This window comes from Python bivittatus, unplaced genomic scaffold, assembly GCF_059951505.1.
Source record: "Python bivittatus isolate LINGU-HERP-01145 unplaced genomic scaffold, Pbiv_v1 ctg000220_np1212, whole genome shotgun sequence".
NCBI lineage: Eukaryota > Metazoa > Chordata > Lepidosauria > Squamata > Pythonidae > Python > Python bivittatus.
This window is the reverse complement of record NW_028277048.1, coordinates 42,773,065-42,798,386: the sequence shown is the minus strand read 5'-3', so window position 1 is coordinate 42,798,386 and position 25,322 is coordinate 42,773,065. Positions and strand designations below refer to the sequence as shown.

Below are 25,322 nucleotides of genomic sequence, written 5' to 3'. Positions count from 1 at the left end.
AAATTACTGCAGCTGCTGTAAGAAGTTGTGCTTGCATGATTCAGAGAAGTAAGGACTCTTGGGAAAACATCGGGCCCAAACAAGTCAAACTATGGAGAGATGAATGGGTGCCAACAAGTTATCCCTGGTCATGGGAGTGGAAAGATCTACGTTTGTGTTTCCTCATCCCCAGCTCTATCTACTTCATTGGCTGTTGTATTCATGCCCTGATATCCTGTAGAGTTTTTCAACAATCTAATAACACACTATGATGAGAAGAGAAACCATATGGCAACCTTCACTTTTTCCCCTGGAATATACCAGTTGTGTCTAAATAAGGTACCAACACTCAAAAACTACAGGAGCTTTGTTAACCACCCCACCCCTACCCGCCTGAACCACTCGGCAGAATTATGCAGTTTGGGTTTATGTACGTTTTACTTACTGCTCCTAAATTTCTCCCTGGTTTCAGTGATTTAAAGATTGAAAAATAGCTTTAATTCTGTTCTCCATATCCTCTGCCCATGGTAGCAGACAGAACAGAAACAGGACAGAGGATTCTGTGTGTTCAGAACTGAGATGGGCAGCCATTATTCCTTGTCCTGGATGGGTGGCTGTGACTGAGATCAGAAACTCTTATCAGGGATTCCTGCATTCAGGCTATTATCCCCATCTTGGCAATTTAAGTGCATCCCTCATGGCTGAAAATTTAGCCTAGTTTTTGGACTCTGATGTTCATAACATTTTGCTAATGAAGAGTTCTGGAAAACATATACACTCTTTTGCTTGGTCCCGTAAAATGCCTGAAGTAGGATATACTATTATAAATAATAAATAAATGCAGCTAGATTCATTTTTGGCACTTAAATTTGAATTACCTGCCAGCAGAGAAGGAACCAAAAAGCTAATGAATTTTAGGTCAACATAAGACCATTTGAGGGACTGAATTTTTACCAAAGAGTTTTCAACCCCGAAGGAGCCTTCTGCAGACACTCATTTTCTGACAGGTCATTTTTCATAGTAAAAGCCACAGAGGGCAATAATGAGTGAACCAGAGGGGGAAAGCCTTTGAAACCTTCTCCTCTTTGGATTTAAGATGAGCAAGGAAAAATTAAAGGATTTCTAATTGTTGCTTCTCCTCTGAGATGAGTATTATTAAACCCTCTGGCTTGTTTCTGGATTTGAGCATAGCAAACTTCACTGATGTCTCTAATTTTGAATCTCGGGCCAATATTTATTTGTGAATCTGAAAAGGCCATTCTGTAAACTGTAATGGCCCATTTGTTCACAAAGAGCCCTGGGATCTTCTCTACTGATAAAAGGAGATGGGGCAATAATATAACCCCACTCCCCCATCACTCTTCATGCTACTCTAGAGTCCCTCTACTCTCCAAGACAATTTCTCACAAAGCTACAAGGGGAAGAGAGGGTCTTTGCTAAGGTCTTTTTCCCCTCTTTTGGGTGGGGGGCAAGTAGGTTCTCAGCTTGTAATATAGCTGTCCAGAATCTTTTGGAGTTGTGGACTATATTAAATTAAATTAAATTAAATTAAATTAAATTAAATTAAATTAGCTGTAGACTTTCTAAATGTTTTTGTCTGAATTGCTGTTGATATTATTGTTTAATTTTACAAGGGTTTTTTCTGTTGAAGATTGCTCTGATTAATTGGGAAATTATAGTAGTCTAAAGCCTAGTATATTCAGAAGCTCTTCATTCTGTTCTACAAAGAAACTATGTATGTGCCCATGTGGGAATTTCACTTGAGCCTGCAAAGCATTATCTCTAGCAGAATTGGTAGCTGAAAACAACTTGATTTTTGGAGGAGGCAACTCTCACACTGAAGGAAGGTCCTTCACTAAGAAGATCTTCCCATACTCTTGTAAAATTATGACACCTAAGTGAATTATAGATGGCATCTATGACAAAATGATGCAATGTAGGTAGCTCCAATTAACCATGACTTCTATCAGGTTATTGCATTCCATTTCTCTCTCCCACTCTCCACTCCTATCTTTCCAAGTTTCTTTCCTGAAGATTTTTTTTTAATTTGGTGATCACTGAGCAGATGGTCCAGCAAGATTGTGAGAGGTCTAAAAGGACCAAGAGAAGCATACTTCCCCCATCCAGGTTCCAACACAGGTCATTCAAGACAATGAGCAATTCTGTCTCAGTCCCAAACCCAGACCTGAATCTTGACTGAAAAGAGTCCAGATAATTCAAGGTTGGTGCAAGTTGGTCTGCCACCACTGTTTCAACAACTTTTCCCCAGAAGGGAGGTTGGAAACCTGACAATAATTATCTAAGACCACTAGATCCAGGGATACACTTTTTGGATGAGGGTGTACCATAGTCTTTTTCAAGACTGCTGTTAATTGCTCCTCTCTCAAAGAGGCATTGATAATCTCCCAAATTCCATGACAGCAAAACCATATGAGACAAGGCAATTATTCTTTCTTAGCGTAGGAACATTTTCTGTATTCTTGTTTATGCAAATATCTCAAGTCTGAATATGTCTCAGGACTAAGCTATTTACAGAAAGAGAATCTTAAAGTCAAGAATTCAGAGTGATACTGATAGGAAACTGCATTGTTCTGTATTATATGGATGGAACATATCTCACAGAAAGACAGAATAATTGTAGTGCTTCATTTCTATACTGGGTTGGTATGCAAATTTCTCCTATTTCCCTTCCCTTCCCTTCCCTTCCCTTCCCTTCCCTTCCCTTCCCTTCCCTTCCCTTCCCTTCCCTTCCCTTCCCTTCCCTTCCCTTCCCTTCCCTTCCCTTCCCTTCCCTTCCCTTCCCTTCCCTACTGTCTCATGCTGTTGCATTACTTTAGCACTGATACCTTGGTTTCATTCTAAATATGTATCAGCTTTACCAGCTACAAACTGTCTTTCTTGAAACTCCTCTTTTGTTTGTTACATTCCTTTTGAGTTTCACTTGAACCTTGTTCTGACCTTCAGTTGCTTATAAAAAATGGTATGAAATATTTTAAAGATAGAAGCTCAATGTCTGAATTAAGTCAATTCAGCGATAAGAGGCAAAAGCTCAATTTGGACCAGGCCTTAGTTATTTATTTGGCCACCCCAATCATCAAAGCAATTCTAGGCAGCATGGAACAATGTAATAAAAGTAGATTAAAAACAAATCCAACAAAAAAAAATTGAAGAAAAGAATATTGACAAATATGTTAAAGAAAGCTCAGCAACAGACTAGTGTAACATGTGAATGGGTAAAGTATGGCTTAAGATTTTTAGCAAAACAAAATCAGAAATAGTGGGCTGAAGCAAAGCATCATGGAAAAGTAAAGATAGCGATGCCCTCAAATGGAGCTCCTCTCTTGGGGTCTTTGTGGACACAGTACCAGTGACTATAAAGCAGCATTTGAATGGATAAGCGATTAGTGGTTGAATGCATATTTGCATATAAAATGCTCCCAAGTTCTGTCAGTGGCTGAAACTATTTGATAGCAGAGGATGCAAGAGATCCTTTCTTAAGACACTGAAGAGCCAGTGTCAGACACAATCTACAGTGGGACTCATTTTGTTTCCAAGACACTGCTGTGCTGATATTTTTCCCAGATGCAACTGCTGCTTGGTGGGCACAAGTTAATCAGTTCAACGTGAGATATAATGTGTTTACTTGGAAAGACTGCCTTTGCTTTATTATTTGTGTTTATGGTGTGAGCATGTCACAAGCCATCTACAGAACTGCAGTTGAGGGAGGAATAGAGTCACTGCCAATCATTTCAAGTTGCCGGGCTTTTGTTTTATTCTTTTCAAAAAGTTTGTTGACTACACAGCCCCATTACAGTTCTGTGAATGGCTTTGGGCCAGCCATTCACTGTGCAGTAGAATTCAGTACGTTTCTAGTTTTGGATTCCTCTCCATTTTTGCTGCCATTTCATAACTGAAAAAGCTACCATCAGTGTAGTTTACATTCGGGAAAACTGTAATATAGAGGTGGAAATAAGTTTGGGTAGTTTGATGAGTATCTTCTCTTCTCACACTTGTAAAAAAGAAAAAAAGAAAAGAGGAAATTGGAAAGGAAGTGAAAGTATGCCAGCCATGTTTCCTCTGGCTGGTAGGACTGAAAAAGAAAGTTGATGGATGGCAGATTGACTCATCTGGCTCATGGCTCCTGCCCTGCCGACACACAGAGGAAGCCAATCGGCTGGGAGAGGGGATGATCCAGCACTGTCATGCAAACGTTATTGTTCTTATGATATATGTTTTTCTTGGCTACTCAAATTGTATGTGTCAACTTCTGAGCATCACAACTGGAGGAGAATGTAGGCAACCAGAGTTAGTCCAGAGAAAGGTGTTCAAGATGATGATGAGTTTGGAAACTTAAGGGTATGAGTAACGGTGGAGTATTTTAAGACTGGAGTGGAGAAGGTCATTTTCAGATATCTAAAGGGCTATTATGCTGTATTGTTTCTGAGGGCAGAACTGGAACTGAAATTGCATTTCATTTTATCCGTAGGAAGCCTCTGCTAAGAATAAGAGGTTTTCAAAAGCAGAACTGGTGGATTGAAGGAATGGTGGGTTGTTTTTCACTGAAAGTATTTAAGAAAAGGACTGTAGGCATATTGCAATCACATCACATATTGTTGATTTTGCATTAGGAAGCAGGTTAGATGAGATTATTTCCAAAGATTTTTCCAACTCTTTGGTCACATTAATTCCTTCAGCAGGTGATAGTGCCTCATCTAGAGTCAGAAGTCCCTAGATTGCTCAGGTGATTACATTTATTTAAAACACCTATCAGGTGAGAAGGGAGGGAAGGGATTGAGTGATAGTGGGCTTTCAGACCCTAAAGATATCTTGCTTTTTGAATAATTAAAAATTGATTAGATTTGCACTGTAACTGTAAGATAAATTTAGAGGACTAGGAGGAAATGAATTTGTCATGAGTTGCCCAAAGAATAGCAGTTAACGGGGTTTCACTGTTCAAATTTATTTTCCTTGAATTTGAAGCTATCCCAATTAACAAATTTTGGATTTGACAAAGCAGAAAGAATAGTAGACATTTCCAGATGATTACATCCAAAGGATTAAGATTAAAATTGCTATTCTCTATAGACCTCTCAGTAAGATAGGCAACTATACCCATTGCCTTTTTGAGTCTTATATTTCTGTTGGTGCAAGTTTTGAGAAGAATAATCTACCACACTGGCCCAGTGCAAGCTGGTAGATAGATGTTTTTCAACTTCCCAGTCTAGGCTGAGAGAGAGTCACTAGCCCAAGGTCACTCAGCTGGCTTCTGTGCCTAAGTGAGGACTAGAACCATGGGTCTCCCCACTCCTAGTCCAGTACCTTAAACTATTATACCATACTGGCTATCAGGAAAACTTTACAGTAATCTAAATCATCTAAATAAGATATTAACAATCATTACTCTTTTTTACTATTCTAGACACAGAGTTTCTATTTGGTTCTTAGATCAAGTCTGGGGTAGGGTGTGTGTATGGAAATGTTCCACATCAGGGCTGGACAACATTTGAAGAATCAGCAAGCACAACTCAGCTCCTGAGCTGCGGAGGATATTGGGTGACACCCTTGAAAGCAAGGGGTTGTGTTGGTTAAAGGTAGGAATGGGTGCAGGAAAACCAGAAAAATAAGCCAAGATAATTTCAGCAATATGTCAGAGATCTCGGGACCACATATGTCCCACAAGCTGGGACATGTGCCCATCTCTGCTGTGCATAATGACATTATGCAGTGGGACTGTTCTTCAGCTTTTGCGTTCTGGAATAAGGTTCTGATCTTTGTTAGACAAATTAAAGTTGCATGTTATCAATTAACCCAACTCAGATACCTTTACATTATATTGCCCATTGTTCAGATAGTCTAGAAATCTATTATTTTGCTGCCTGCTGGTGTACACTAAATTCATGGAAGCACTTATTGTTTTCCTCTAAGGAGAAAAAAACAGCAATGTTGGTGGTGACAATTTTAACTGAATAGTCTTGCAGAGAGAAAGGTCAATCCCACTTACTTCAGCAGCACCATTTGGAATGGAATTCCTTCTCATATCCTATATCCCCTCCTGCCATCAACCAGTTGGACTTAAGGAAATACATGGATTTCCATTATTTAATGAATTGTTCAGTAATTAATTCCCAAACTGATTGGAATGAAATCATGGGAAGAGGCTGTTCTTCTGTTTTATCTTGGTTCCGCATTCCCACAAGCCTCCAGTCATAATAGGTGCAGTTTCTTCAACCGGATGGCCTTCTACCTGGCTAACCTCTTCCCCACAATTTGGATTCATCTGCAGAGTGAACTATGGTTTAGGTTTATTGTTTCATTTACGTTAGGCCTCCAATCTCCAACATGAACATTAAAAACTGCTTACAAGTTTTGTTTATCTGAAACTCCTTTAGACAAGTGGTCAGGAAAGTAAAAACTCACTTTTCAACCATGCAAGTATGTAACTGTTTTGTCTGCTAATCATAATTCTGCATATATGTCTTGTGTATTTTATTTATTATCTTTTGCTTTGTTAACCCGTAACTCAAGGCCAAAATATAGATGTATGATTTCCATTATAAAATTTAAACAAAAAATCAAAAGAAGTTGACTTGGCAGAAGAGTTCCTTTTGAAACTGCGATTTATTACCAGATATTGAATTATGGGAGGACTTTTTCTGAAGTTGAATAGGAGTGACCCAGTCTGCTTTTCTCACTGAATCATCTCATGATGTCTGCTGCAAAAACAGCTTCCTGAAGTTGCTTGCTCTTTCTTTGTGATCTATTCCACTGAAATCTGCAGTGCAAAGATGAATGTTTTAGAGGATGGACAAGTTTACCTTATAATGATTATTATTCACTTATATTTCTAGGTTGTCTCTATAAGTGTGCAGCTGTCTGTAGTTCAGGCTCTACCTTTCTCAGATTCTAATTTTGGATTTCAGACTGAGTTAGGGGTGGTACCTGGAATGGTTGCCAGGAGGCAGGGGAGTCAGTATTCCTGTGGGCTGTTAGCCAAGATTTTGAAGAAGGGAGGGTCTCAGGAGTCTGTACTTATCTTTCTCAGTGAATTTTTCTCTCTGGGAAACTGTTTGAGATGTATAAATGCGGCATGGTCCTAACTGTCTGTTCAGATCACCTAATCCAGTAGGGTTATCAACATATGTAATCAGAGCTGTATGAAAAGAAGCCAAAAACTTACTCATTAATTGCTCCTGCCTTTAGTACAGAGGCTGGCCTGTTTTCCCTCACTTGAGCTTTAGCAAATTTGGGAATGAGGGCAAATTTAGGACCTTAAATCCATCCCAACTTGTATTATATCTGCTCTTTTGCTTCATCACAGTTAATTGCAGTTTGGGGGAGAGATTGATTAGGGAATTATTATGCGGGAGGGGCAAATAAATTTTCCTCCACTGGCATTAAGGTCTAGTCCAACTGGATCTTTGCATGACATAGTCTTTTAGTCTCAGTGTCGGATATGATCCCTGATCTCAGACATGGCACACATCCATCAAACTTAGTTATTTATTTGAAGCACCACTTGAACATATCTGAGTGTTTTCCACAATTTTTGGAGCAAATCTTTCAGCATACAGCAGTTGCATTTATTGCAGGCAACTGGGTGAATAAAATTATATATATTTATTTTCTCAGAGGAACAAATCTGAATCCCACAATTCCATGAGGGGGAAATGTGTATGAATAGGAAGAACCCAACAGCAAATAATACTGGGCAAAAAATAATGAAAGTTGACATGCAGGTACTGCCTGTGGCTAGAGCAAAGGTGAACCACCATTTCCATATTATGAGTCAGACCAAGACAAAGAAATCATTGGAGACAAAAAATATATTTCATTTCATTTCATTTAAATGTAAATAAACTCATTATGTATAAGTACTATAAGGATGTTGGATATTTGATAACTTCCCCATTAATTTATCCCATTAAAAGCTCCAGTTTAGCTGCAACTTTAGAAAGCCTTTGGGGAGCAATTTGCTGGGTATCTTTGGGCTACGAGGTTAGGCTTTGTAAATGAATATGTGTCTGGGCTTTGGAGTTCTGCTATATTATTAGTAAGGGTTCAGTCAGGAGAGCTGGAGTACTGGGACAAAAGGTTTCACCTACAAAAGCTACAACTGGAGCTTTGAAGAGAAGATTAGACTTTTGTCCAAGAACTACAAAGAACTGTATTCACGTTGCTCTGCACTTCTCTATTCCCCTCCCCCCCATCCTTAGTGATAGAGGCTTAAAGAGATTGTATAGGAGTAGGATTAGGGTGGGGTTTCTTTCTATGATCACAGTGAGGGATAACATCTCTGCTACTGAACTGAGGTGGGTACTGCAAGCGTGCAATCTCTACAGTATTTTCATCCTCCCTAAAGGTTTTCATGTTCTTGAGGTTAGGGACCTAACGAACCATGCACCTGCAGGGTCAGATTGTATAATGTAGGTCTGTAGTTTATTTTCAAAATCTCTTTATAACCAAGGCCCGGCTAGATGGCAGCACATAGCCAAATTTGGCTGATCTAAAAAAAAAAAAGTAGCATTGGAACTGGTCAATATTGGATGGCAGACCACCAGTTCATCCCAGGACTCTAAGGACCAAGCTTTTTTTTAATCCATGTAAATAAATAATCTACAGAGTAAAAAAATAAATAAATCTCAGTGGCAAACCATGCCTGTATTGTTATCAAGAGCATTAAATGATTGTGTCCATGTAGCCACCAGTAGTCAAGGTCAGTGCAAAGGAGACTTTACCTTACCTTTTACAGTTGTAACAAATGGCTTTCCTGCACACCACCACCAGTCTGGAAGATCATTCTTTGGGAATCTCAAAAATCATCTGTAAAATTAATACCAATACCAGTTAATACCAGTTGTAGATTAGTGTTCTCCAAATGTCATAAAGGCAAAGAGTTCTATCATGTTTCTGAGAAGCTCTTCTGAGAATGGAACTGTAATTATTACAGGGTGCCTTCTGGATTGTGATTTTTGCTGACAGAGTTCCCCACAGTGTCTGGGTTTACACAGGCTGGAATATAAGCAAAGAAATGCCCATATCTTGTTGGGATGAGCATGACACATTCTCTACTTTGGGTCTGTTCTGTTTCATAAATGAATTTAAATCCAAAATTCATGTGATTTCAGCATGAAAGTGACTTGTCATGGTGGGGAGCATATAAAAGCAGGAGGAAAATGTAGAGTAAATTTTTGCTGTGTTGGGAAAATATTAATTGTGTGCATGCATTTATAGATGGTTGAATAGGTATTTTAAATATATTGAACATATTCTACCCTCTTTATAAAAACATAAATTAACAAATATCTGTGATACAGATACAAAATTTATTTACTTTAAGGTAAGGAGACAGTTACTGAGAGAGAGGCGTTTCCACCAACCTAAAGTTTCTTCTAAGCAGCTTGAGCAACCTTCCTCTTCAGCAGTCTGGTTCCCTTTAAGCACACATTCACCGTTCATGATCACCACAAGGTTATAGGTACTTCTGCAATGTGCTGTAAGCTGAACTGCCTTTAAGGACCACTATGGTTGGTCCAAAACACAGCAGCCTGCTTACTGACTGGTGCTAGCCCCTATAATCAAATTACACGTGATATGAGGGCCCTGCATTGGTCCTCAGTAGGTTTCCGGGTACAATTCAAAGTGCTGGGTTTAGCTTTAAAAGCTGTCTGTGGCTTGGAATCAAGGTTCCTGCAGGAAGACCTATTCTAACCATGGCTGACCCATCTAATGAGATCTCCTGAAGAAATTGTTGATGATGCTCCAGTTTTGTGATGGGAGCAGGACTCAGATCAGAAAGGATTGCTTTCCAATCGTGCCATCTACGCTCCAGAGCAGTTCCTAGAAGGTGGGCTGGCTGCATTGGTGATGGCCTTCTAGAAATCAGGCAAGACTGAATGTTGCCAGAGGGCCTTTGCTTCCCATCTGTAATTTATACTGGTTTGTCTTGCATGGTAATTGCTGTTTATGGTTTTGATGTATTAGAAGTCTGTAGTGATGTTGCTTGAAGCTATGGGTTAATTTTTTCTTACAATGGACATTTTATCGTATTTATGTTAATTTGTCTTCCATAGGTATTGCATTTATTTGATACTAAACCCAGTGTGAGTCAAGATGATTTTGCAGCAATAATAATAATAGCTAATGTAAACTACTGTGGAAAAAAATCTCATCAGCTAAGTTGTGGGGCAAGGGAGGGAGAGATGAGACCTTCTGATGGTGTTAACTTATTTCATAATCAAACTCCAAGATGTGTGAAGGCAAAATAGAAAAGGGAATGTTTTGAGCGCCATTTTTTCAGTAGAAAGGAAGGATAGAAATTTAATAAATAAATATATGAAATGCTCTCCAGCCATCACCACAACCGCACTCGTAGTGATGGTGGTTGTTAGCTGACTGGCAAGCCTGTTTTCTCTCTCCATATTTCCTCTGAAGTCAGTCTTTCTCATCGGTACAGGACCTGTCCCTAGAGAAGTATGCATATATTATAGAGGATTGCAGCCTTTGCTAAGAATCCCAGTGTGAAAACAGTTAAATCCGAGCATTAATAGAAAACTGTCAGTTTCCAGGATGCTGCAGGCATCGCAGATAGGGTGTTTGTAGGCCATACAATTTATTTCGTTAGTGCCAAAGTGGAGGTTGAGCATAAGAGATTTGGAATATGAAATGAGACAGAACCTAATTGTGGGGGGAGGGGGGGAAGTAAGGCAGTGGATGTATAATGGGATGAAAATAAAGCTAGACCAAATTTTACCTGGCAGTTGTTTCCGGAAAAAAGCTACAGTGGCATAATTAGAAGCTCTAAATAGAACTGGTCCTATTTTTTAAAAAAATATCTATTCTGTTTTATTGTTAAATATAATTTCTTCCCACCCATCCTCCTCAGAGCATTCTTATTTCGATTCAGTAGTTAATTACATGCATCCTTTCAATTTTATGAATAGTATGAAACTCATGCTAAATTCCAGGTTGGAAAGCATATTAATAAAGATTTATAGCGGACAGATAGAAAATGCCTGTTAGGTTTCTCTTGGTCCAGCCCTCGTGGCCTTGTGTACTTTGCATCTGAATCTGCTGGAAAAGTTGTTGCTTGAGGTAGGGAGAAGTCTGGCTCCCAGCAAATCCTGTTGACAGGTTAAGATACAAATGCTGCTGTCCTCTGGTTTTGATGAGGCACAGAAACAGCCATGGGATTAGAAAAAGACTTTTCCTTAAATATGTTCTCATGTAAATAAGTAAGATGAATATGAACTGGAGCAGAGAGAGTCAGATGTACACCGGTGGCAAATCTTTTTTGTCCAAACAGTCGGAGACATTGAGCACTGTCATATAACGTTTATTGGAGATGGATAAAGCTTTGTACATGGATTAATTGAGGTCAGAATTTAGGTTATAAACTTGAAATTACCATAGATGGTTTCTGAGGGGAAGAAGGCTCTTTCATAATTTTCTGGACACTGATAGCTAGAAATAACATCTGATTTTACTTTCAAATTGAGGAGGAAAAAAATCTTGATTTCTGGAGGTTAAGCAACTGTGCCATAAATAAAGATGATTTGCCAGTAGACTTTGGGAGGGGAGCAAGTTCTATAAGATTCCTACATACCGAAGTAGCTAAAGAAAGAAGAAAATTCAGAGTATTTCCTTGGGTCTGGTTATTTTGATTTCTCAGCAAATGTTAACTAAATTGATTCCCCTGCAAAATGCGTGTTAGACTGGGACAGTTGAATTGACCCAGCCTGGAAACTTTCAGTAAGGTAATTGCATTTTGAATCTAACTGGTTGTAGATCACACTTCGCTCCTAAATGAAATGAAAAGATTATTATTACCTGGGGATTTTAAATATGTGTAGGTATGCATATACTTTGAAATTTTGCCATTACCCTTTGTGGGCTAGAGGAAAAAGGACAGAACAGTATGACAGCAAATACATTGGCCTAGTTTAGCTTCATTGAATATACTACTGGATGCAAGTTAGCATAATTTAGTACTAGGAATTATGTAAATCGCAGCTATTCTCTGGTTGCTGTAAAGCATTATTTCATCTAGAAGAAGGCAAAGCAGGGGCTGCAGTTGCATGTGGCCCTTTAGTTAATTCTGTTGTGCTGTTTCTTCTGAATATTGAGTTCTGAGACATTGGTTTCAAAGCATGTATTGCAGTGAAAATAGGATAATGAGGAGCACGGAGAAGCAGCAGCAGCAGCATTATCACAGCACTTTGTTGCTATAGTTTATCTCATATCTTTTATAAAATCTGCACTATTAAATGGAATCACATAATGGGAAAAAACCAGCAGCGATGGAAACTTTGGGCATTTAGAATCAGGGATTCCAACAAAGGAGCTGCAGGCACCAATAGGCCGGTAGACATTCCGTTAACCCCTGCCAGGACCCATGCCTGTTTTTCCTTTTTAGGTTACTTTAATTTAAAAAAAGGAAAGAAAGAAAGAAAGAAAGAAAGAAAGAAAGAAAGAAAGAAAGAAAGAAAGAAAGAAAGAAAGAAAGAAAGAAAGAAGCTAGCCTGCTACAGAAATGGATGACCCTCGAGTAGAATCTTTATTTCTAAGAATGCTTTTGAGTACATATGGCCATGGCCTTTGGGTCACGGGGGAGGGCCAGGTACAGCAAATGAGAAAACGTGCATTGTGATGTCATGACCCAACTCTGTCCTTATATTCTCGCGTGTGGTGATATGACAACAGTACTAAAGGGCAGAGTTCATGTTTCATCATTTCGGCATCATTATGGTTAGAAACAGGTGCATGTGGTCAGAGACATTCTTAGTTTTGGCTAGAAGTGTGCCCACCTGTCTGGAAAAAGAATGAGGTGGTGATGGGAAGAAAACTTGCTTGTTACTATACAAATTGCTTGTTAGTATATAAACATTTTATAAGCAGTCATACCCACAATAACATAATACACTTTCAAAATCCCTAATGTGCCCGTTGGCCCCAGACCATTGGGTTGCACTGACTTAGAATATGTACTTTTACTGCAGCAAAGAGTTTTCTAGTGAAGCAGAACAGAGTAACATTTAGCACCATGGTATATTCGGAAATTGTCATTCTTAGCCTCAGCGTAATCACAGAGTATATGAACTGACCATATGAATTGAGCTTGACCAATGCAAAAGTGATTTTTCTCCAGGAATAAAAAAAAAAAAACGGCATGTGCCAGTCTGAGTGGCATTTCAAACAGAAACTGCATAATGAATTAGTGGGATACGAGATTAAAGGGAAGATTTGCATTTCTATTGTATCAGCTTTCTGTATTTGCTTCAGAAATAATAAGTCTCCAAGATGAAAATAGCTGCAAGCCAACACCCTTGGTGTCAGCAAGATTATAAATAAGATATTTTCTCTTTCAAAGTACATATTTTAATAAGGCCATTTGAAACTGTGCTGCTGTGCAGCTTGCCTGCTGCATGGATGTGCAAAAAAAATAAATATATGTACTAATAAAGGCTACCTCCCCTCTTACTTCCAAGCCCCAGAGGAGACCATAATCACAGAGAATTGAACGGGGAGATGCTTAGAGTCTGTTTCCAAACTGCACTGCCTGCAGTTTTGTAGGAAAACCATGCAGACGAAAAGGCCTGGCTTGGTGCTTCTGTTACGTTTTGTTCTTTTCCTGAGCAGCCTTCTGTTTAAAACAAACATTCATGGAGCTCCCCCACATATGCATGTCTGCCTATGGTAACAACAGGAACGGGTTGCCTAGAGGCTGGGAAACCCCTGAGGGCATTTGGAGTTGAGAAAAATGCAGGACACAGCCAGGGCGGAGGTACTGTAACCCAAAAGTGATGTGGCATTAGGGCTTTTAGGGAGTTGCCTATCACACACACGGTGTTTCCTTTCCAGTCCCCCAAGTCCAAAGAACAAGGACAGGGACAAATGTGAATGAATGAGGCAAAATATAGCTGGGCAGGGGACAACCACGCTTCTCCAGCTCACGAAACACTCCCCAAACCTGCCACTCACCCACCCCTTCTGGAATATTTGATGGGGCTCAGAATTTAAAAGAAACGATCTAATATGAGGCTCTATATCCAACTGCAATCAGGTAGCCAGATTCCAGCATATCAAGGTAACTGCCTGCTTTGTCTGAACTGGAGGGAGGAAAATAAAATATTCACACTCTCCCCCAGATCGACATTATAGAGCTGTGCGTCTTTTGCCCAGGCCTTTATTAAAGAGCCAGGAAATCTGAGTTTTGAGTTGTAACCCTTTGTTCTACTTCAGGGCTTCAGCTTTTAGATGCAAAATAAGCCACCAAGAGTCATTTAGGTTCAATACATAAATAAAACAGACTCTTTCCTGAGAAATGGGAAATAATCCTGCACTCATTCTTGTGGGCTTAAACTCCGCTGACTTTGGTAGCATTTAAGCAACTGGACTTGAAGCCCGGAAAAGGATTGTAGCCCTGATTTGGACTTGCCATGGCTAAGTGCTGTTTGCCTCTGCTTTGCCTTCCTGGCATAGGAGGTGGCGCTCCCTGCAGTGGCGCGTGCGTTTCCAGCTGCAGCGAGAAGAGCTGGCTCAGCAAGGGAAGGCAGCATCGTAGGGTTACAGTCACCCTGAAGGTGCTCTGCTCTCACCCCTCGCTTGGTGACTAGACTTTCAGTATCAGATCATTCCCAACAGGAAGAACTGACGCACCTGAAAAATGTGGGAGATCCTCCAGAGTATAGATAACTAAGGAGCCCCACAGCCAGAGTAAGCCAGGTTCCAGTGATGCCAGCTCATACAGCAAGACAGCCAAACCAGGTCCAAATGAGCTAAGAGACATAAAGTACACCAAGGAGATCCTAACTCTGAGTTTGGGCATATCTTTATCTAGGGCAGTGTTTCTCAGGTTGAGAAACACTGATCTAGGGTGTGCTTTGATGTGGCCTTTGCTCCCATGAACTTTAGGAGGACTTTGCCACAACAGCCTCTGACAAATGCCAGCTTCATTCATTGTCAGTTACATTCCAGGGGTGTGAAGAGGGCAGAATGTTTGGCTGTCCAGCTTTTTGTGATGAAATGTTGCACTCGAGGCAAGCAGGTGAAAGGCATAGTTTATAGGAACATTTGAAAACCAACCAAGAGGTTTAGATGTGCACAGAAGGTGTTTGAAAGCTGGACCTGGCTGTCTAATGCTCCTGTTCCCCAAAGCTCTCAGCGGTTGCAGCAACCTGGAGTGCTGAAATGCCATCAATCAGGTTGACCCAGTTCAGCATTATAAATTATGTTCAGATAACTCAGTAAGACTCAAGCACATACTAATGTAAGGCATTTTTCTTTTTAAAAACTGTATTGGTCAGATCCTAAATGCAACTGTGAAGCTGCAAATCTAAATCATTTAAGCTATGAAACATCCATTGAACCCAAGTTTGGGGTCTGTTGATGTCACCCTTCCTCTGTCTGCAGAGTTTGATGTAGGGGAGCTCAGACCCTGCTATGTTATCAATCAGTAAGTCGGGGGCAGCTCATTTGCTTTTCAACCATAGCAATTTGCTTTGCTGTGAAAAAGCAGTGTTGGGTTTGGCAGCTCCCACTGTGGCAGCCATTTTGTGGAGCCATTTTGTTTACTGGGTTCTGCAGAAATGGAGCCCTCCATTTTTATTTTCCTGTGCTGCTTGGTAAAGCCTCCCTTTAATCATACAAGGGCTTCAGGGCTGATATTTCTGCAGTTCTTCCACTGTTATCTCAAGTATCAACCACAAGGGCGCCATTGTCTTAGCAGAGGGTACCTGCCCCCTCTAAGCCTTTGTGTGTAGCTTCATGCTCCTCAGCTGCCACTGATTTTCTGGAAAGCAAGTTTCAAAACATGCTGGTTTTAAAGTTTGATAAGATGAGAAACGGTACTGCTTTACTGCTGCAGAATTGTTGTTAAGGCAGTTGGAAGAAAGAGGACATGATCTAGTAACCAAATTCCTCATCTTATTTACTGTGCATTGAGCCTTAGGATTCATTCTGGCAATGGAAAAGAACCGCCAGCACCACAAAAACAGGCAATGGATGGCCCAAGAGATTTTTCTGTTTGTCTTATATGTTTATGGATGTTATAACTTACATGACTAGGAGTTTCCTGGTATTTCACAGCAAACATTTTATTAATCTTGGCAATTTTGTTTGCCCTTGATTTTGTTTTTTCCAGCCAGAAGAACTCACCAATGCACTGGAAATCAGCAATATTGTGTTTACTAGCCTCTTTGCCCTAGAAATGCTTCTGAAGCTTCTTGTGTATGGCCCTTTTGGTTACATCAAAAATCCCTACAATATCTTCGATGGAATCATTGTAGTGATCAGGTAATTAAAACCAAGTTTTCTTTATTACTATGAGTGATTGCAGTCTATAACATTTAATACTTTCAATTATTCCAATACCAACCTATTTCAAACTGATTTCTTCCAACTGGATTGTGGAATAAAGCTGTGGGGAAATTTTTAAAAGTAGGTTGAAATATTTTTGAATATATTAGTTCTTTTGCTCATGTGTTATATGTGGTATGTTCTCTGGAACTGCTGACAATTCTGAGAGTTATAATTCCAATTCATCTGAAGGTTGCCCAGTCAAAATAGGCTACTTTATGACAATACGTATTGTCATATTTACATACGGCCATGCTAATTGGCTTCCTTTTCTGAGAAAGAGTTATAGTCTCTAGTACAGAGGGACTATTCAGTGTAATCCACCCGCTGCTATTCTTTTCCTTCTATATAGCACTCACTATAAATAATAGGCCTGGCTAAAGCACGTACCTGTTTACTTTTATATCTAGCTGGCCGCTTACACATCACTTTACAAAAGGATGACAGATAAGATTTATACCTGCTAGTGTATGAAAAGAGATCCAATACTGAACAATGATTATAAATGAAGTAGAAGAAAATGTGCCTCACCACAGTGAAGACTATGAGCTGCAGGTCTGCTCAGGCTGCTGTCCAAATGCTAACGGCTGTTGATGGGCACTGTAAGGCTATTGCTTTCTCATTTTGTAGTTCCTTATTTTTAAAGCAGATTTGGTTCTCCAAGTAAAGGGCTGCTTCAATAAATGATTGTACTCTGCAAATCAGGACATATGGATACCTTATTAACATGAATTCCCTGAAGAAAGTGCAGGGCAAATTATAGGTAGCTTCTATTTGCAGAATTCCAATTGAAGAAATCCATTAACAATGTTCCCCATGCAACATTTATCCTCAAAACACCTCTGTACCTGCTTTTCTACTTCGGTGCACTTTTAGGACACATAACAAAATCTGTTGGAGTGCACGCAGGAATTAAAAAATAGCAACAACTATGACTGCCTTTCCCTGTTTTTTCAGAAATCCTAAAACGGTGAAAAACATTGAAATGTATGCAGTTCCTGACTGGAAATATTATTATTGCAAGCTTCTGTCCTTTGGAAGTTCCTTCAGCAACCCATAGGATTCAGATCTTTCAAAGATTTTCAACTCTTCATCTAATCTAAATATTCCCAATTAAAGAACATGAGCAGAAAAAGCCCTGTCAGTAAGTGAATGGCCATATACAGCACTTTGCTAGGCTCTGTTTCTCCTCCCCAGCTAATTTATTTTTAAAAATTCCTTCTGATTGAAACCAATGGAAGAAAATTAATCAACACCAGCCAACTAATTCTTGATTTGTGAGAGTAAGTGGAAAGCCAATCTGATTTCTGATCTAGTGGATCTACAGCCTTCCCACAATACCTTCAGTGTTACTCTTTTGTGTCTTTTTCAATGCCAGAGTTCCAACTGTAATAAAGAATTGCCTTCAGATGCTCTGAGAGGGGAATTGCTATGCTGGATTTCTTCCTGCAAGGAGATATTTAAATTTAGAGGCAACAGTCTGAATCTGATGAATCCTGTGGTCACTGGGCCAAACTTCCAAGGATGAGAGAGTTGCAGTAATAATACTTCCTCTCAAAAGCTAATTCATTACGTTAATATTAAATATATATTCTCTTTTTTCTTAGTGTGTGGGAGATAGTGGGACAGCAAGGCGGAGGCTTGTCTGTTTTACGAACCTTCCGTCTTATGCGAGTTCTAAAACTGGTCCGGTTTATGCCTGCTCTTCAGCGCCAGTTAGTCGTCCTCATGAAAACAATGGATAATGTGGCCACCTTCTGCATGTTACTGATGCTCTTCATCTTTATCTTCAGGTGAGTTTATAATAAAAACTCCTTCCTGAGCACTGAGAGGAAGTGCTCTGATTGCCTTCGCATGCTAAATTTTAGCAGGTGAGAGCAGACCTTTTTAATGACGGTCTCAAACTATGGAATGCCTTCTCCAGAGCAGCCTGCCAATTTCCAACTTTTATTTTATTTCAGTGTCAGGCAAAGACCTTTATGAAAAACGAAAATTAAAAGTATCAGGCCTTTTAGTTTTCTTATATTTCTTAGATTATTTTGTTGAGCTTCTTAGTCACTTCTCTTTTTAAACTGTTGTTTTAATTGATTATTGTTTTATTATATTTTGCTTTGGATTTATTTAGTTTCTTAAGAGCTTTTCCTATAGAGCAAGTAACACATTTTAGGTATGAGTAGATAAAATAAATAATCATTCCTGATTTCAGGTTTGTTTATACTGCAACTTCTGGCTTTAACCTGAAATTTAACACATTTAAAAGGGGGAGTAATTTCTGCTACAGCTCTGCAAATGTTGTAAATCTGTAGTTATTCCTTTTTTCATTAAGTAGCTCACTATTGCTACATTAGGGGTGGTCAGAATTTGAAGAGAGATAAACATTTTTGGAAGCACTCGGATCCTAAAGAGTCTGATCCTTTTGGATGTCTTCATAATATAGGAGGTTTAAAACCCACTGGTTTGGCTTTGTTACCCCATATCATGTACGCTTTTGCACTTTATATAAGCCATATACAAGTTGCATATATTTGTCATACCAAAGGTTATTTTAATTGGCTGGTGTGAGTCTTCCGGGCTGTGTGGCTGTGTTCTGGAAGTTTTGTTTCCTTTCAGCCCGGAAGACCCACACCAGCCATCGTATGCCGGCCGTGAAAGCCTTCGACAATACGTTATTTTAATTGCTTTTTTTATTTTAAAATAATAGCAAAAAAGAAATGCCATACCAAAGTTGATAGAAAATAACTTACTAAAACTGAGCTTCCTTTTTTTAATGGGAGGGAGCAGAGAGATAAGGAACTTCTTCCAAATTCTAACTCTTTATCTTTCTTTTAACCTATTTCTCCTTGTTATTCAGTATCCTTGGGATGCATCTCTTTGGGTGTAAGTTTGCTTCAGAGAGAGATGGAGACACTCTCCCTGACAGGAAGAATTTTGATTCCTTGCTCTGGGCCATTGTTACTGTTTTCCAGGTAAATCATCAATTATGGCCCATAATTCTTATCTTGCAAATGCCTGTCATTTGAAACAATTTACAGCTGGGGTTTTTGAAAACAGCATAGTGAACATCAATTGCTTCTTCACAGGCACATGTCAATAGTATTGGTGTAATGGAAAGCAAGTAACAGATTCTAGTAATTAAGACATTAAATAATAAATAAAGCCCTAGTATAAATTGGCCTCACAATTTCTACCTTCTGATTATGTTTGTGAGACCAAATACATTCTCTCTGCAGAAATCAGGACGTAAACTGAGGTTATATGTTTGTTTTATAAAATGCTTATATTCTTCTTTAAATTGTCATATTTTATTTTAGGACATCTAGCAGCACCAGTTAGAGTATCTGTTAATCTAACCAGAATATTGAACTTCCTTGAATAAAATGGAGCTAGCATTCTCCAAATTGTGAAAGATTGAGATCTGATTATCTCCTTTGAACAAATTGTTACAGTCAGGAATGTTGGGAGAAAGAGCTGATTATTTAAATAAAATATGGAAACATGAAGATAGACAGACAGACAGAAATACACAGATTTGCAGCCCTTTTCAAGTTTTTCTTTTTGTTTAATATTGCTGGTGATGCCAGCTAGGCTTGAAAACTGAGGCAGCAACCAGTTAGGAGAATGTTAGGGACAATCAGCCACCTCTGGCCAGAAGCAGTGAGTATTATATATGACTCAGCCAGCTGTGAAGCTTCTTTCTTAGCCACTGAAAAATTCATTGCAGTCCACAAGGATAAGGCAATGTGTGCTGCAGTTCTTTTTTTAAAATAAACTTTATTAAATTTCAATAAAGAATAAAATATAAGAAAATTAAGGGAGAGAAAAGAATAGAAAGAGAGAAGAGATCAGAAAAGAAATACAAGAGAAAAAGTAGAAAAATAAAAAATAAAAAAGATAACTTCCGACTTTCTTTGGTACAGGCATAGACGTAGGATACATTCAGCTCTTGCTCTAAATGTGTGCCACAGTTCTAACAACTGAGTCTCACTGGTGAAAGACCTCATGAGGCAAAGAAGGAATAACCAGTTCTAAGTGTATACTATCACTTTCCAAAATTACCTGTGTGCGTGATGCTTAGCATTGAAAAATGAAACAGTTTTACCTGGATCATAGGTTGGTAGGAAGGTGAATGCACTTTAAGGTGGTCTTGCATCAAATGGTTCCTCTTTTCATTCCAGATCCTGACTCAGGAAGACTGGAATAAAGTCCTCTACAATGGCATGGCTTCTACCTCTTCCTGGGCTGCTCTCTACTTCATTGCCCTCATGACATTTGGGAATTACGTTCTCTTTAATTTGTTGGTTGCTATCTTGGTGGAAGGCTTTCAGACGGAGGTAAAGCCTTGAAGAACTTCTTTGATTTCTCTTTGATAAAGAGAGTGTAAAGGGTTCAGAACCCATGTTTGTATAATGATTAGAACTTCCAAAAGAAGCAGTTGCTTCAGTGAAAGCCAGGCGCTTTAGTTGGTATCAAAGACTCGGCTTCAAGTGTTGTGAAAGAGCGCATGATCATGCAAACATATTGCCTTTGAACCAAGCTTTGTTGCATTGAGGAGCCAAATTCAAAGCTGCCCCATAAATATGCATGAGATGAGTGATCCTATTGTCCCATTTGCTGCTATGTCTTTGTGGACATTTTCCTGCCTCCATAAAAGCAACACTTTGGCGTCTTTTCTTTATTCCATTTTTGCCTGCCCCCTTTGGACTGATTTACCAGAGGCTACATCTTTCATTAACTAGAGTCCACCTCTGCCACCATTGCCAGGCAGCTGAAACAAAGACATTTGAACTGAACTTGGGATGGTTTCTACCTTTCATGGCAGCCTAGAAGTATTTTAAATAAATAAGATCAATAAACTTGGCCTCTGTAATTTTACTGGCAAGCCAGTATGTCTGCACCTTGCAAAAGCTAGCCATCAGGCAGTTCTTCCTGCAGACTCAGGGAGGCAGCGAATAAGCCGGCCTTAAAGCAATAAAATCTCAAAACGTTGTGATGCAGGTCTCAAGGTGGCAGTGTCCAACTCCAGCTCCCAGGCAGAGGTAGCGTGGCTGAGATTATTCAGTAGCATCTAGGAGTGGGCTTCTGAACCAAAGTGATGTTGATAGTGTGGGTTTGTCACCTGCTTCTCTTTCTATCCTACTCATTTGCAGTATAAAAAAAACCACTTTAGAAAACCTCTAGGCTTTTTATTTATTTTCATCCCAATGCAGTATAGGGATAATATTTATGGAAGCTGCTTAGGGCAAAGCAGCCATGATCTCTCTGTTTGTTTAATTCTATCTTTCTTGCTGTACTTCATTTAAGTTCTTTGTACTTGGCCCTGTGCTTGGGCTTCTATGTCCTAGTAGTTTTTCTCTGAGATAATGTCAGAAGGAAAGGCTTCTGGGCCAATCCCTCTGAGCAGTCAGAGGTTTCTTTTCAAAGACCAAGTATGTTTTCATACCTCAGGCAGCAGAGCCATGACTGCCTTTTGGCTTTTGTCAGATCATTAACAGGGTGAATCTTAGCACATCTATCAACCTGCCTGGTTCTCTTGCTGCCAATGATGGCTTTGCTCTGAATGTCTGGACACTAATATGATTCCCCATGTCTAAACCAGAAAGTTGGTGTAGTCAGAATGTCCCCTGATGTGAATTGGCACAGCTTGGGACAAGCTAAAATGTCTCTATACACAAATGTAGGATCTGTCTTTATTTTGACTGGTGTTGCATGTCAATCCTTGAAAAAGGATTGAAATCAAATTGGGGGGCTTGTCAGCCCTTCAGGGTAGAGCAGAACACGCATGGTGGGCATTCCAAGAATGTTCTTCTGCTGTAAGGTAGCATAACAGAATCTTGAAATCCTGTCAGGGTTTCTCTCTGTCCCATCTTATATAAACAAAATCAAGGTGGAGTTATTTTGAGTTACTTTTTCATGTTTTCCTCTTTCTCCAGGCTGAGTAGTCTCTTCTGAAACTTCCCAGCCCACCCACCCCTTAATGGTTCGCTCGTTCCTTCTCATTCTCAAGGCCAGGTCTACATTCCTTCACAGGACCATATATTCGATATAATATGCACTGCAAAGAAATAATGGTCTTTCCAAAGAGGAAAAAAACAATAGAAAACTGTTTTCTTTTGTCTGCCACAGTAATCTTTTTTAAAGTCAATGAAAATTTTATTTTTCAACTCCCTACCCATTTCTCTATAATGTCATCTCAATGCTGCTGACAGTTTTATCTTTGTGCCCTCAAGCGTCTTTTCTTGACTCTGGAAACACTTTTGTTAATTTTAGTATAAGAATGTACTGGACATTTCCGTTGCTAAGCAGCCGTCATATATACAAAATACTGGGCCTATTCTCAATATGCATGTGTATAATACACAGCTCTTTAAAACGTGAGCGTAGCTGATGCTTTACATTACATGTGCAGAAGGCACATTTCCTACAGGATCTGAGTGGGGATTTGTTTTCATTGGGTCTTCTGAATGTTATTTTTTTATATTGCGTGTTATAAGATATGCAAGCAGGGCTCAGTTTGATAAAGATTATATAATACAAAAATGACTGAGTGAGTGAGCTGTTAGGTTTGTGCCCTGGAGACTTTATCTAAGAAAGAAACATAGGATCCCAGTGAGAGAGCTTCCTGTCCACGATAAAGCTTCCCTCCCGGGGGACTACATGATAACATTATCTGTGGAACATATTTTTTTATTGGTAATCCTTTCATGTTCCCTACAGATTCTGTGCTTGTCTCTGAGAATTCTTAGTTTATCTCCTGTTCCTCTTTTGTGTTGTTTTTTCTCCTAGCACAAAGCAACTAGTAAGGAAGGATGGCAGGTGTCAGAATCCCCAAACTGATGCTTTCCAGATTATGTTGGACTTCAGCTCTTGTGGTCTCCAGCCAGCACCATGCTGGTTATGGGATTCTGGGAACTAAGGCCAGACATATCTGCCTGGGCAGCACTAGACTGGGGAAAGCCAGCTGAAGCTATATTAAGCAACGGGGATGTCGGAGACAGAAGCAGGAAAATAATGTGCTTGACCTTCACTCAACACTCAGTAACATTTTTTTTTAGAATGACCCTGGTCATACCTCGGGCTTTGACATAGTCCTGGCATTTTACTTTTTCTGGCACATAATCACATTTCCACACATCAGTTTAAAAACACATGAAATGGATTTCATATTTGCATTCAGACAATCACATTATAGATTGACTCCACTTCTTCACTCCTCCCTTTCTGCAAATTAGCAATCAACCAGAAAGTTTTCTGTTAACAACAGCTTCTCATTTTGTCATTAACAGGAAGGTAGCAGAGTAGGAAAGTACTGCTGTATTATCTGCAGTATATCTGCAGTATTAGGTCTTTTTGTTGTTGTTCTAAAGCTGTTATCTGTAGATTAGTGGTTTGAATTACACAGGAAATTAATGTTAGTTTGCTTGCTGATTTATTGAATGGGATGATCAAAAGGACTGTCTGCAAGTTGTAACCTGAGATATGGTTACTCAAATTATCATGATAGGTCTTAATTTTTGCTGCTTAAGTCCAAAGTTCAACCAACTGCTCTTTCAGTGGTTCTAATTCCTAAGGCATTTTACACTTTCTTTGCACTTAGAGCTCATCTTTTTCACCAGGTCTTCAATTGTTTTGTATATATTAGTAATTATTGGTCATCTTGAATTGAATAGAAAGGTAAGAGATAAATTGAATGAATAAATAAATAAAATATGGGCAGCAGCACACTAGAAATGAATTCTATTGTCACATCCATCATCAGTATCTCTGGAAAGAGATAATTAAGTGTCTGTGTAACACAATGAAAAATTATCAAAACTGTCGATTTTGATATGGCTAATTTAACAAGTATGGTTACCAGCTTTGGCGTTCCAAAATGCTTTTTGTCTTCATCTAAGAAATGCAAACTTGAAGTACAGCCAGAATAATTAATCCAATTCCTTAAATCAAAGATGAGATCAAAATTCTCAGTTTTCACAAACAGAAAATATTTCCATTATGATTAAATATATAGCTTTTTTTAGCATTTTGTCTTCTCCTGGGAACTGAAAGCCCACAGGGCCCCTTCTCCAACCAGATGCTGGTTGGAAGTTCTAAGAGCTATAATCTCTCATATCTGAAGGGCATCAAGTTGGAAAAGGCTGCTATAGCATATCTTATTTTTAAAAGTAATTGCCAGATTTATTTATTTTATTTTATTTATTAAATTTATATGCCACCCATCTCCCCCAGGTGATTCTGGGCAGCTCACAATTAAAATCCAGATGTTAAAACAGTAAAAATATAAATATCCATATTAAATAAGTTAAAAAAATAATATATAAAAAGACTATATAAAATTCAAGATGATGGGGGGGGCAGAATCAATTACCCCACCAGTCAATTCCAACAATATGAGCCCCCATCAGGCCCCCAGGCCATCTGGCATAGCCAAAATTTCACATTCTTCTGGAAGGCCAGGAGAGTGGGGGCGGACCGCACCTCAGGTGGTAAATTATTCCACAGGGCGGTGGCCAAGGCAGCAAAGGCCCTCTTCCTAGACCCCGCCAGCCGAAATTCCTTGACTGGTGGGGTCTGCAGCATGCCCCTTCTGCCAGACTGAGTGGGATGGACTGATATAATGGGGTGAGATGGCTCTTCAGATAACCTGGTCCTGTGCCATGAAGGGCTTTAAAGGTAATAACCAACATCTTGAATTGGACCCGGAAGCAAACCAGCAACCAATGCAGCTCATGTAACAAAGGTGTTATATGTGCCCCCCGGGGGCATTCAAAACTGTCCGTGCTGCTGCATTTTGTTCCAGCTGTAGCTTCCAGATACTCCTCAAGGGTAGCCCCATGTAGAGTGCATTGCAGTAATCCAATCAGGAGGTGACCAGGGCATGAGTGACTGGATGGAACAGTATTAAATAACTGCAAATGTATTTGATTTTTTAAACTCCTGAAGTATGATGTGCTATATAAAAATGGGGTTCTCCCAATAATTCTGCCAAATAT

General features: G+C 39.4%; 1 protein-coding gene across 8 annotated transcripts in view; it reads left to right on the top strand.

The window, feature by feature from the left end:
- The window catches only part of CACNA1G (calcium voltage-gated channel subunit alpha1 G), a 208,070-nt gene that overhangs the window by 66,018 nt on the left and 116,730 nt on the right, over positions 1–25,322 (top strand). For all 8 annotated transcript variants that reach the window (XM_088138459.1, XM_088138463.1, XM_088138462.1 and 5 more), the window contains exons 9-12: positions 16,118–16,269; positions 17,940–18,125; positions 19,184–19,298; positions 20,508–20,663. In XM_088138459.1, the coding sequence (XP_087994585.1) occupies positions 16,118–16,269; positions 17,940–18,125; positions 19,184–19,298; positions 20,508–20,663 (609 nt within the window). The remainder of the gene's footprint in view (positions 1–16,117; positions 16,270–17,939; positions 18,126–19,183; positions 19,299–20,507; positions 20,664–25,322) is intronic.